The following is a 14,259-nucleotide window of genomic DNA, read 5'->3' as shown; positions in this document are numbered from 1 at the left end:
AACCATTGTTTAATTAATCGCCTAATCTAAAAGAAGCCGAAAGGCTCCAAGGCTCAAACCTGGCTACCTCATTCCTATGACTGGATTTATATTGGTGAATGAAATGTGCCAGGGACTTCAGAAGGACTTGCAGCCTTGCCCCTAAGCCTCCACATCCCAAAGAGAGCAGCCTCCTCAAACTACCTCTTGGCACTTGGCCCTGCAGCTCTAATGCTTTGTCCAGCTGTGGTTTGGGAGGCTGCTCACATGTCTCAGCCAAAACTGTTTCAAGCATCACACTAACAGATTAAGAGAAGCAATACCAGTTTAACAGATCATGAACCAGTGTCAGGGCCTTTTCTCTCCCCACTTTAATTTATGAGTGAAGACATTACTGCCTGTGCTCGGACCTGAAGTTCTGGGCAATATATAACGAGGTCAAGGAGATACATTGGGACACTGGGAGACAGAGGAGAATATAGACAAATAATGAGCTAAATTAATATTTAAATTAAAAAAATGAGAGGAAGACACTATTTTAAAATAATTTTCTATAACATTCTGAATTTCATTGATTTGACCCCATGAGAAAAGCAATTAAAACAATGGATAGATGATTACAACCAGCATGAATAGCACAATTAGTTACTCAAGGTGTCTGATTTCCTTTTTCGTGTGAATGTGATTTTGATCTGCAATTAAATATTGGATTATAGTGCATTGTTTTCAAGATGAGTGACTATTTGATGGTGCAGTTCATTTGCTTATTTATTTCATGGTCATGGTAATCCAACAAAAACTGTGGGTTTCTGTTTGGCAAGTCAGAAAGAGTAGGTTGGTGGTGCTTCTCAGTAGTATTTTTGTCTGTATATGTTCTGTGAGGCATTGCCAATCTTTTCTTAAGTACATAATGAGTATACATAACAGATCTGCTATCCCAGATTCAGTTCTAGAGGCAGGTATGTGCAGAGTTTTCCTTCTTGCTTTGGGAAAAAAAAAATAAGAGTCTCTGCTGTATTGCCCACATGATGCCTTTTTAAGTCATGAAAAAGAAGCATTCATTAGTGGGTCTCAAAACCCGCCATGGCTTTCCCAGAGGGATGCTCCTGAGAGTCAGAGTTTGAAGCAGAACTGGTGAGGACACACCTCTGAAGTTCTCAGCCCGAGAAATAACCTGTGATCTGGCCTGGTCAGACCAAATCTGTCATTCCTTTCCAAAAATGATGGTGTCACATGAAGGAGCCCGCTGAAGAAACCCCCCAGAGAGCTCCATCCCTCTCTGCTCTGGGAGGTTTTCCACAGGGCTGGGGGCAGCAATCTGGCCCTGTGTTTTCAATAGTGAAGTTATGTGGGGAATGTGTTAGGGGTTTCATGTTTCAGTGAGTGTTGTGGGTTGTGCAGCAATGAAGGGGTAGAATCGAGGCAGCTATTGATCGTAACAACGCTTTTCCAGATTTTCTGTATTTTAGCTTTTCTTTAAATGAAAGTGTTGTTTATACATATGTTGTAGTTTAAGGGAGCTCAACAAGTAATTTTCTTATCCTGACTTATTTCCTTTATGGTGTGGCAACAAAGAGAGCACTAGTACTAGGGATGTCAGGATTCTGTGCCCTGACGGATATCCCAAAACGGGAGGAAAAGAGAAGGAGGAAGCCTTTTGGAGAGACATGAAACAGGCGTGCTCACACGTGCGCGTTATTTACCAGCACAAGTGTGCATCAGCCAGAGCCTGAGCGATTCGCTGTCCCGCAGCCTTCCAACTCCCTCCTCCCTCCGTCCGCGACCACAGTCCAGCGGCAGCGGCCGGGACAGTGCCCGCACGGGGGAGGGCGGCGCGTCCCTCGGTGCCTCGCCCCGCCGCGCAGCGAGGATGCTCGGGCAGGGCGGAGGTGGTGCCGGGGCCGGGCGTGGGGCGGTAGCGCCGCGGAGCGGGAGCTAATGCGAGAGCTGGGGGGAGCCGGCGGGCTCTCGGTCCCAGCGCCGCCGCCCGCCTCCCCCGGCGCAGCCCCGCTCACCGCCCGCCCCTCGCCGCCGCCGCCGGGAGCGGCTCCAGCGCCGCCGGGACCGGGCCGGGGTCGCGGCGCCCAAAGTTTCGCGGTGCCCGGCGCACCATGGGCTTCGACCCGTCGCGGTTCGCGGGGCCGGTGGCGGCGGAGCTGCAGTGCGGGCTGTGCGGGCGGGTGCTGGAGGAGCCGCTGTCCACCCCGTGCGGGCACGTCTTCTGCGCCGGCTGCCTGCTGCCCTGGGCGGCGCGGCGCCGCCGCTGCCCGCTGCGCTGCCGGCCGCTGGCGGCCGCCGAGCTGCGCCCCGTGCTGCCGCTCCGCAGCCTCGTCCAGAAGCTGGAGGTCAAGTGCGACTACAGCCCGCGGGGCTGCGGCCGCACGGTGCGGCTGCGGGAGCTGCCCGCGCACCTGGCGGCGTGCCGCTACGGGCCGGCCGGCCCCGCCGAGCCGCAGCCCCGGGCCGCCCTCCCCTCGGGCTCGCCGGGCAGCGCGGCGGGGCAGCCGCGGGCGGGCGGCGGGCACCGCTGCCTGCGGGCGCTGCGCGGCGGCGGCGTCCCGGAGCCGGGCCGCCAGCTCAAGAGGGAGGCCCTGCGCTGGAGCAGGAGGGAGAAGTCGCTGCTGGCGCAGCTGTCGGCGCTGCAGAGCGAGGTGCAGCTGACGGCGCGGCGGTACCAGGCGAAGTTCGGCCAGTACATGAGCCACATCAGCAGCATCGCCCGCGACCTGGCGGGCGGCCAGCCCGGCAAGGTGAGTGCGGGACAGGGATCGACGGGCCCCGGTCTGCGCCCCTCCGGCTGTGCTCCTCTCCAACCTGCTTATCCCGTGCCCGACTTGGGAACCCCCGGCCGAGTGACGGTCTCCCCGGGGGCCGGCAATCACAACCAAAGCACCCCGGGACCCAGCCCGACCCTGCTGCGCATCCCCCGGGCGGTGCGAGCTTCCCTGCCCGTCTCTCTATGGAGTTTTATTTTACTGATTTTTGGTAACATCCTCTCTGGGGACACTCTTCTTGCTGATCGCTCTTCCGTCGCCCTTGGGTAGCCGAAACCCCGTGCTGCGGTGAGCCCAGCGGTGCCTGGCAGATGCTGCGATCGAGCGCTTGCTCGGCCGGAGATGATGGGGAGCGGAGATGGCTTCGCTCCTGGGCTGGCAGCTGGCAGACGGCTCCTGGTTCCTCCGATCAGGGTGTCACATCAGGCCGCCCCGCCTCGCAGGGACCCAGATGCTCTTGCTGCTCATTTTGCTCCAGCTGGTACTGGCGGCTGCTCAGGGGCGTGGAGCTGGCTTTTAACTTTTATTTGAGCAGCTGAGAAGTTGTGTTAAAACATTTGCGTGTAAAATTATTGTAGAGTTTGGAAGCGATGGCGAAAGGACAGCAAAGCTTTGGTAGAATGGAATGACAGCTCCCGCCGTTGATAAGCAGAGGCCGGAGCAGTGCTGCGCTCTCCCCTCAAATCTGAGCGCGCTGCCCAGAGACCGACCCGCTTCCTAAGGCAAAGCAAACCATCCGAGAATTGCGGCGAGCTGGCTTCACTTAGTGTGATGGTTTTTAATTCCTGCCTGGAAGCTCACTGTGCAGGCTCAGGCATTGCTGATTGCAGCCGTGGTGAGAAGTGTTTTAATGGAAAGAATTTTTCTTTCTACCTAAATCTACGCGGGAGGCAAAACCCAGGTGGAAAAGGTCTGAGCAGTGAAACTCACACCTGAAGCAATGTAGTTTGCTGGGCATCTGCCTGCTGCATGGGAAAGGGGACGTTGTTCACAGGACACTAGAATGCTTCAGAATACAGGTCTTACAGGTCTTCGTGGCACTGAGTAACTCTGAAAAGTTGAATTTTTTTTTTTTTTTTCAAGTTTCCTCTGGTTAGCTAGTCTGTCAGGTTTAGGTTGCTGCATCTGAGAGATGTGCTCATACACTTGACACGCTTCATCTCTTGGCAGGTGGGATGAGGTCGAGCGGAGTGGGACAACAGTGGCTGCTGGGGGTGGGGTGTGCGGGGACAGGCGGTGGCTGGAGAAGGGAGGAGAGGTGTGGGGGCCGTGGTGAGGAGCTGGCCGAGGTGCAGGGACAGGCGGTGGCTGGAGAAGGGAGGAGAGGTGTGGGGGCCGTGGTGAGGAGCTGGCCGAGGTGCAGGGACAGGCGGTGGCTGGAGAAGGGAGGAGAGGTGTCGCGACTGTGGTTGGAGCTGGCCAAGGTGCGGGCACAGCGGGAGCATCGCTCCATCGCTCCGCCCGGCGCTCCCCGGCGCCGCCGGGAGGGGTCGCTGTGGGCGCTGCCGCTCGGGCATTGGGGAGGAAAGCTACCAGTGCAGTCAAAATACACGTAATTAAGTTCTAATGTACCCTTCTGGCATTAAACACGCCACTGACACAGTTAATAAAATGTCGGTTTCAGCATAAAATAAGGTAACTTGCTGTGCTAAAGCCTCCAATTTTAATTTTTTTTAAAAATTTCAATTATTTACCTGGTCCACTGAAGAAAAATATTTTTCTTTTATAATTTTTAACTTTTACTCCGTCTATGCTTCTCAGTATTTACTTTGTATTTTAAGCCTTTTTTCAGAATACACCCCATATTTTTACAGGTGCTGTTTTGGATTGTCTTGTTTTTGGTTTTTTTGAGACAAAAAGTTTGGGATAAAGAGCTGCTTTTCACTTTCTGTGTGTTCTCTGAAAGTTGCTTTGAAATGTGTATTTTAATCTGTACGTTTAATGTTTGAAATGTTAACACGTATAGGGATTTTATGTTTATAGAGACTTCCAGACATTTGGAGCGTGTACTTTTTTTAGTGGTGCCAAGCATTCCTCACACCAAAAACCTGTCCTTTTTTCTGTTCAACTGTAGATAACTAGGGATAACAATGTGTTACCTGCTAACTTTTTAGTGAATCATGACTTTTCCTTTGTTTTTTTTTCCCAGTGCCAAGTCTTTTCAGCCTAGTTTTCTGTCAAGCCTTATCTTATATATTCTCCAGCTAAAAATCTTGCTTGTGATAATGTTTTCATTTATTAACTCCTTCTTGAGAGTGTGTGTTTTAACAATATATAATCTCTTGCTTCATAGGGAGGAGAACGCAAGCCATTAATGATCATGCTACACAGAGAAAATGATACTTTGGGATTCAATATTATAGGAGGACGACCCAGACAGGTAATGAGAAGTAACTGGAGGTGATTTTGTCCATATCTACTTTTATTGTATACACTGTTTGTTAAGAGTAATTTTGATGACAGTAGGTGTAGAATCTGTTCTTCAGATGGAAAAACTATTTATTATCAGGTATAACTGGAATCATCGTTTGGAAGATGTTATCTCATGAGAATTGTATTATTCTCATTTTTTGGAAGGATGTTCATAGTGTTTTTGCTTTAAAACTTTAGGCTGGTTTACACTCAGTTCCCATGTGAGTAATATGTATTCATGGAAATCTGTGGGACTACTTGTAAAAGTCATTGTTGCAGGATTAAGCCTTTGGAATTTTGTGGAACTCCTTGCCCTTTTTTTTTTTTTTTTTTTTTTCATCTACAGGAGGGAAGAAAATTTACTTCTGTAGCTCAGATAGTTTAAGCACATGTTGTGTTCTCACATGCCTACTTTCAATTTTTCTTTATGAACTGAAACGGTTTTCACAAATGCTGCTGTATCTTAATCTCATCAGTCTAGGTTTAGAAAGTTCATTGCAAACCATAGAATATGCATAAGGATCACTAGCCCCCACTTAGAATATACACATGAATATGCTTGCATTATCTTTATTATTTTTTTTTCCACTTCATCTTCCCAAAAACATTAATCAGGACTGTCATTGCATATGAAGGGTAAAGAAACCTGTTAAACTGGAAAATTAATAGTTGATTAAAAAGGGTTGGTAATAATTATATACTGATCAGGTTCCTGTTCAGTGGGAGAACTGTAGCCTTCTAGTATTGCTGAGGAGGGGAGTAGGACCCTGTATATTAGTTTGGCAATCTTCTGCTCTAAAGCTATATTTAGTGGTGCCAAAGAGTCTGTTCCCATTAGCCCACTGTCTGTGCTGCAGTTACTGTTCCCTGGGGGTAAAAATGAAGACCAGCAGTTATCAGATGCTGGGGCTGTAAACCCAAAGCAAGAGTTTCTTAGATTTTTCAAGTGGAAGGATGAGACAACAGTTGGCTACAAGTTAAAATACACATGCCATGATTATATTCATATTTGGAGTGTAGCAGTATCAAAATTCAGGCAGTTTTTAGTTTGGATTGCATTTTGACGTCTCTTATTTACATCTGTAGGAGAACTGCAAGGAAAAGGGAGCATGTGTTCAGTTTTCTTGGGTGGTAGCAACTTTTCTTCTAAGTCCTTCTTTTAAGGACTTAGATGTTGGCAGTGCATACTGCAACAGTGATATGTATCACAAATTGTCAGACTTTCTGACTTAATATTTTGTTGTTTTAAGGAGTAAATGATAAATATATGACAGTCTATAGCACTGTGCTGAAAAAACTGCCAAATGGAGAAAAGGAAATTAATTTCTATTAACACTCATATTTGGAGATAAATTGGTGAGGTTGTGAGGCAGGGATGGGGCTCAGGTGGTTTTGAATCTTTGAAGTTTAATTTGGAAATTCCTTTGTGTTTTGTTCTTATTTTGACAAATGTGACTACCACAGGCATTTGATTGGCATTTCTCAGATATCACTGTGAGACTCAGTGTATCTGGAGCTGAGCATAGAACAGGAAAAAATGCTTGAGTTGACTCAAATATTGAAAACACAAAGTTCTGCTCGAAAGTTTAAATAGTGGAACAGGAGTTGCTGTTAAAAAGAGTTCATGAAGGTACTCTGTGCATTCAGGCTGTCCAGGGAAAAAGTGCCCTTGGTTGAAACACTGGCACTTGCAGCAGAAGAGAAGTGATGTCTCTATATTAGTCATGTGTTTGGGGGTGTGTTCTTCGTCCCATCTTGTTTTATAAGTACAATGCAGCTTTTTTGCATTGGAAAGCAGGTGACTCTTGGTGACTTGGGTAATGTACATACATACTTTCTGTTGGCTGTGTTTATTTTCAGTCTGTAATAGGCATCCCCACTGCTTACCTCCTACCTGAAGGAAGGAGGAGAGGAAAGGAACAACTCATCTTTTGTTTGTCAGAAAGGAACTTGCTTCTCATAAGAGTGTTCCTGAAATGTGATTCATCATTCTGAGGGAGCAAGGCTGCTTTGATGGGCTCAGCTCTGTCTGGCTGGGAGGACAGTTTCCCCTGAGGACAGCAGGTCAAAGCCAGGCTGGAGAGAGGTGTGCTGCAGGCAGGGCTGCTGCACTCCCCCTGGGCTGTGGAACAGTGCTGGAGCTCAGTGTGCCTTGCGCTATTTTCCTGTCAGGAGTGGTGGGTACCAGCACATACAACTGATGGGGACCACATGCCAGACTGAAATACCCTCTTTTTTAACAGATCATACATAGCTTCTGAAAAAGCCAATGAAATTTCTGATGGAAAGAAATATAGATTTATGTGGGTGATGGTACTATAACCTAGCTTTTTGTTTTCTTAGGTTAAAACCAAGCTGTGTCCCTCTTGTATTTTCACTAATGGCCATTAGCTTTTTGTATCAGAGTTTCATTTCTTACTACGTAGATGGGAAGTCAGTGGAAATCTATTTGTTTATCATTTCAAAATATTGCTAGAACTGTTACTGTGTTTCCCTTTTGCTTCTTATCTGACATGTATGAGTTTCTGTGAAAAAGGGAGAAAAAAAGGAGTTTATGAAAACATAGTCTGACTAATATTGTGTTGAATAAATTTTTTTTATTTTTTCAATGTTATTTACCTTAAATCTACCTGGGTCAAGTCTCCATAGGACTGTTGTCACATTATGTAAAGTATGTTTTACATATGCCTTTACAGTTTTCTTAACAGAAAAAGTAAGAAAGCATTTTCCCCATGAGTGTATAGGACCTAGACTAGAAACCTGTGCATATATGAACTGTGCTGTTGATCAGGGATTCACCAGTCACAAAGGAAAATAAGCATCATATAAACTGCAATCAAAAGCATAAATCGGCTGGAAAAAAGATTCCTTCAGTTATTGCTAGCTGGGTTATTATTTGTACAAACACTTAAAACCCTGTAAGTAGGCAGTGGCTGCTTGATATTAGTTCTTTATTAATAATTATTTAAAACTGCTTTTAACTATCATGTGATGAAATAACATAATTCCAGCATGTACAACAACGTCAGTTATATTGCTTCAGCTGTGGTAGAAAACTTGTCTGTTTTAGATCTGACCTTTTGTGAATTGTACTTAGTGTTGCATAGAGATCAGCTGGAGATGGATTCTCTTTTTGTCCACAGCTTGTCTGCATGGATTTCATAGTTGAGCAAGTTCTCAATCTCCCATGTGAATAGGATTTATGAGGTTAACCAATTCCAACCAAATCCTCTCACTGTTATGTGCCAGCTGACTAATGTCACTTTGTTTCTTGGAGCTTTATTTTCAAATGCAGTAGGGCAGTTTGCAAGCAGCAGTACTGCAGGAGCCCTTTTCCTTCTGAGAGAAACACTTGTGCATCCATTTTTATGAGTGTCTTCAACTGAGCTTTTATGTGCTGGTCACTGGCTGCTGTGAAGTCTGAGGTTTTCTCCAAGTATTTTAGCTGGGATCAGATTACTGTTGCACACTGTGTCTCATTTAGACTAAAATAACCGGAAGTAAATGGATAATCTTATAAAAATTGCTGGAATAGCTCATTAATTCTGTCCTTTTGATTAATAACTACTTTGTGTTAAGCAAGTTAAAAAAAAATCCCAAGGAGCTTAATTCTTAGCTAGAAAAATGAGCTGCATATTTCAGGTGGATTTACATTTTTCATTGCTGCTCATTTTAGTAACATCTCAATTTTTGTACTAATGTGTCCCTTTTTGCAACTTCTCTATTGCCTGGTACAGAACAATCAGGAGGAATCTGCTGAGGGAATTTATGTGTCAAAGATTTTGGAAAATGGACCTGCAGACAAAGCAGAAGGCCTGCAAATTCATGACAAGATTATTGAGGTAAGAAAGAACCCACACCAATGGATTAGTCTGTCATATTATCAGATTAATAAAGGATTTGATGGTTTTCACCCTAACTATGTTGTAATTTTCCTCTTTTGCCATGTCTGAACATGATTCTCGTACACTGAACTGCTTAAACATTTTTTAGAATTAAAGACAAAAGATGGATTTTTCCAACAAGTAATAAATTTACTGGTATTTGGATTAAGCTGATTTAGGTGAAGCAAAGGTGTCAGTGCTTAAATAGAAAGCATAGAAGCACTTTGTGTTTCTTTAAGTTGAGAAAGAAGATGAATGACTGAAAATTCACAGGTTTGGTGAAACTGATTTTGTCCTGTGTAGGGACTGTTACATTCACAACTCTGGGACAAGGCAGAGAAGATGGCTTGGTGAGCACTGCTGTGAAACTTGTTAAGCAATTAGAGGAAGTACTTTCTGCTCTATGATCAGGAGATCATCTGTTGTTCTCACCTGGATCACTACAGCACTTTCGTGATCATGTAATATGCTAGCATACAATTTTCAGTTTGTATGCAAAATGAAGTGGTTTTGAAAGAAGGAAGAATAAAGTCACAAAACAGCATTTATTAAATGTGAGGTCATTTCTGAAAATGCCACCATAATTTATACTTGATTTTTGTTGAAAAATTCTGGCTGCACAAAATCATATTGAAATGGATTTTAGTTATATGTGGTGTTATAGATCCAATCTAGCATAAGTATTCATACTCTGAATAGAGCACCATATTAATATGCAACAGATTTGTATATAACTTTTGTATTCAGGCAAGCATTTAAAAATATTTTGGGTTAGGCAAAAATTTCTAGTATGTTTCAGTGTTTCAAAATTTATTAGACCAACATGAAAAGAGGAGGAGAAAAGAAATAATCATTCCTCCATGCTAGATACAGGAAGCAGCTGGAGTCAGAACATTGGAATTTTTCATTGCCCATTCATAGCTATCAATGTCTTCTTGCAGTGGGATGCCCTGCCAGCTCTGTGTTTGTTGTGAAAGATCATTCTGAAAACTTTTGCTGTGAGGAAATAATCAGGGTGGTGTAACTATTTCAAAAATGTTGGCTGATATATGGAATATGAGTTTTGGTGAAAAGTTTATAGGAAGTGGGACTTCTTGTTTGCTTTTCACTTTTTTGGTGATTGGATATAATGGGTGATATATTATGGGACCATTCTTCAATAATCAAGAGCAGAAGGAGCTGATGTTACTTGAAGAGCCTTTAGTAGCTTAAGTCATTTGTTTGGCAATGGGATACCCAGGGTGTTTCTAGCAATGTGTATCTAATGGGATAATGGACAGAACTGTCCCATTAAATCAGAAAATCTGCTCTCAAGGCATATTACTAAATAAAGAAGGTAATCTGTTTCAGTGGTCTATCACATGTTTAACAAAAATCAACTGCACATGGTTGACTGGTGAGCTGTGCACATTTCAGATGACCATCTTGTGGGCAACCTAGTGCAGCAAATGGATTTCACAGTCCTATGGCATTGGCAGATGGAATTGAGAGCCAAGGCTGGCAAACATAAGTAGTGATGCCTTTTTTTTTATAAATATCATTATCTATGCAGCAGCATTGCCAAATAATTAAGGTATTTGGACGAATGCCAAGGGAAGGAATCAGATTTCTTTCTTGAGGTATTTATTCTAAGTGTAAAAGTGCCACACAAATGACTTGAGTTGCTGGAAGTTTTTGAGATCAATGTGCCCGGGCCATAGACCCTCTGACACTTTCATTTAAAGAAGGTTGGTGTTTATTTGGGCTTTATCCTCAGGGGAGCATATTTTGTGCATGAGGATCTGAAAGCTGAGCAGGGTGGTGGTGCTTTAGAGTGGCAGGGTGATAGCCCCAGATCCCCTGTGCAAGGGACTGCAGCTCTTCATGGGGCACAGTCACAGGACCCTTGTTGATTCTGATGAAGAACAGGTTTCAGGCACAGCATTACCCTCTTTATTAAAGGTTAACGCCCCTGTGAAAAAATTACTTTTTTATGCAGTGTGAAGCTGACCTGGGACAGTGATGTGCTGAAGCAACATTTTGATACATAGATTTCCAGGAATCCTATCGCAAGCTCCAAATGATAATTATTTGTTCATCAAGAATAAACCCTTATGAATTACGTCTATGTAGCGGGTTCCTGCAGGTGTCATGGTCTTCTGATGCTTTCAGAAGTTTTTATCCAAAAAATGCAGCTTCCTGAAATTGACACTGCATCATGTTTTCAAGAACTACACTGTTCACATTCTGTAAAATGCATCTCATAAAACTAGATGCAGCATTGGTATCTGTGACTCCCAACATGAAACCCTTGGATACGAGCAGCGGTATAAAGCCACCCAAGCTCTAACTTTTGGATCTCTGTCTTCTTCCTTTCCACCCTGCCTCTGAATCCTGTCAAGAGGAGACAAGTAGCTAGCAGTGCATAGGGCTGTTTATTATTTTCTGCTAGTTCAAAGAATTCCGTTTGCTTCTAGGAGAAAATTATATTATTAAAGTATGTTTAGAATGGTTCACAGTTGCATAGTTCAGCAGCATTTTACATCCCCCTCACTGCATGCTAATCATTCCTACTGTGTAAATTCATTGCTCATCTCACTTCATGCTTGATTACCTCCTGAAGGCAGCATAAAACAGCTATGATCCTTAGCAGTGTTACTGATACATGGAAGTGTTTCACCTGCTGCTTTTTTTTTAGCCATACTTACAGCTCTGAGCAGTTAATGCTGAAAGCAGCTCTTTCCTTATGGAGGAAATCTTGTATCTCAATTTGCAGCCAGTTCAGCTTCATGTAAGTATGGCACCACATTGGCCAGTCCTCCCAGCACAATACTAGTTGCCAAGCTATTCAGAACTAGTTATTTGAGTCTGGGTTTTTTTTTTGTTTGTATTATATTAATTTTACAGAAATTAGTGTGTCAGGTCCTCTGTTTTTAAGCCCAACTTTAGAATAAAAACCAATGTGATTATTTTTCTGACATCGTCTTCCATTCTGTAAGTCACAGTGCAGAATACTCTTGAATCACTTCAGTGTTGTACAGAAAATACATGACCAGGACACAATTTGCAATCCAGATAGCATTTCTGATGTTTTTTGTTTTTTTCATTTCTTAAAAAGAACATTATTTCATCAATTTGAGGAAAAGGAGCAACTGTTAATTAACATTGCCAAAGTAGGTTTGCCAAAAAACAAAACAACCATGAAAAACTTTGTATGCAAATAAAAAGGGCTAGGTTGAAGTCCAAAATATACATATGTGGAACTGTAAGCACATCATCAGCTGAAAGGCTCAAGTGTTTTTCTGCTCCTTGTACTGCAAAGAGAAGACTTCTGTTCTTTAGCTCTCAAGTGAAATGAGAATATTGGCCATTCTGCATTTAGTCAGTTGATTCTCATGAATTAAGCAGGCATAATGGAGAAGAAGGGAAAGAAACATTTTTAGTCTGGGATTTTTAAGTCTTAAAAATAAGATAGATGCATTTATATATCATGACTGTGTATTTTCTTCGTGCAGCCTGAGCTCCATAAGTGGATGATAAATAAGGCTTCATCCTGTATTCCATGTTTGCCTTTGTTCTTTCCAGTTTTTTGGAGAGTATTCACACAATGGCTTTGAAGCACATGTCAGCAAAGCCAGTTTCAATAAAGATGAAGTCTTAAGGCTTATCCTGGCAGAAGTAACTTACATCTGCTAAGTGCCTACACAGAAACTTTTTTAACTATTGCCAGACTGCTGACTGTGCTGTATGTCAGTCTTGTGATGTTTTATCTTCTGCATGTTTCTGTCATTACACTCACTATGTTGCTCAAGCAAAATCTTTGATACTAGTCATGTTTATTTGACTAAGAATCTCCAGTGTCAGATTATGTCTGTAGAAGTAGTGAGTCTTAAAATGTCTTGCTGGGATCAGAGCCAGAAGATTTGGGATGACTTTGAAACAAAGCTGCACAAGATGTGGCCAGTAAGATCTGTGTGGTAGCTAAGAAAACTTAATATAGCTAATTTTAGTGTAGCTTTCAGTGCATCTAAATATGCCTTAGTGATATTAATTTCTCTTAAATCTGTAAAAAATTCATGATATTATGCTGCAGGTAACCAGGTTTGGCACCTGCAATCTTTAGATAACTCCTAATTAGTGTGAAAGATCCCTGCCATAATAAATTAGTGAAACAGCAGGCTTGGAAATGTCTGTAGAATCTTTTCTCCTCTCCCTCACCTGTTGAGATATAGATTTTTGGACACCTGAAATCTTTCATTTGTGTGAATAATTTTTTTAAGTTGGTGTGACCAGGTCTGCATAACTTCAGTTGAATTTGAGTTACTGCCCCCACTGACTTTTTTACTTAACAAAAAAAGCCTTAGAGTGCTTCTCCAAAAAGCAAGAGATCTAGGTTGTGGTTTCTGCCTGAAAAGGATTGAATTGACCTCTCCAGGTGATTGCCCTTGTTACTAAGGCAGAGGTTCTCCTGTGTTAGACCAGCATCCACCCATCCTCCTCAAACAGAGCTTGGTGCCCACAGGTGTTTAGAGAGTCAGGATTATCCAGGGGTAATCTGGTGTGAAATAGACAGTAGTTCCAGGGAGCTGTATCTGAAATACTGGAGCTGCCCTTTTCCAGGTAAGTGCTTGTGATAATACTCAATAATTTCCCTCTTTCTTCCACAGTCTTGTGTCTTATATGACACTTTGTTTAATGATACTTGCATTTCTAACTTCACAATGTCTTGACTTTGAGAGAGGAGGTAGCAAATGCTGTTAACCAGAAAATCCTCTAGCTAGGACATTTTTCTAAATATGAAAGATGGGGTTCCCTGATTGAATAAATACCAATAGTTAGTGTTTTCCTCCTCTGTGCTTTAACTCAAGTGTTACCTGAAAGGTGGTTACTGCTGCTGGTGCCCACTATCAGAAGGCCATGAGGGCTGGGTCTCTTGTAAGTGGAGGAACTTAGTGGTCAAGGTACTGTCTCTTCTAGACATTGACCATGGTTATCCTAGAACGCCTGAATTTTGTAATTTGTTGCCTCAGTTCACAGATTAGTAGCCTGAATTTGACTGGACTTGCTGCAGGTCTTTAGAGATGCTTGCATTCCTCTCTAGTCACTGAACTTAAATGCAAATATTGTGTTTAGAGAAACAGGTTATGTTCCTTCCAAAAAGCACTTAAAATTCTAGAAATTCGCCATCTGTATTTTAAAAAGAAAAATGTGACTTCTGCTTTTTGTGACAT

At 43.3% G+C, this 14,259-nt stretch overlaps 1 protein-coding gene across 1 annotated transcript in view; it reads left to right on the top strand.

Annotated features, from left to right (window-relative positions):
* The first annotated feature begins 2,090 nt into the window (after window positions 1-2,090).
* The window catches only part of PDZRN4 (PDZ domain containing ring finger 4), a 223,749-nt gene continuing 211,580 nt past the window's right edge, over window positions 2,091-14,259 (top strand). The window contains exons 1-3 of the mRNA XM_056515024.1: window positions 2,091-2,729; window positions 5,047-5,133; window positions 8,903-9,007. Coding sequence (XP_056370999.1) covers window positions 2,091-2,729; window positions 5,047-5,133; window positions 8,903-9,007 — 831 coding nt within the window. The remainder of the gene's footprint in view (window positions 2,730-5,046; window positions 5,134-8,902; window positions 9,008-14,259) is intronic.

Source organism: Oenanthe melanoleuca, chromosome 1A (genome assembly GCF_029582105.1).
Source record: "Oenanthe melanoleuca isolate GR-GAL-2019-014 chromosome 1A, OMel1.0, whole genome shotgun sequence".
NCBI lineage: Eukaryota > Metazoa > Chordata > Aves > Passeriformes > Muscicapidae > Oenanthe > Oenanthe melanoleuca.
Note: the sequence above shows the minus strand (reverse complement) of the source record. Positions and strands in the feature narration are given on the sequence as shown.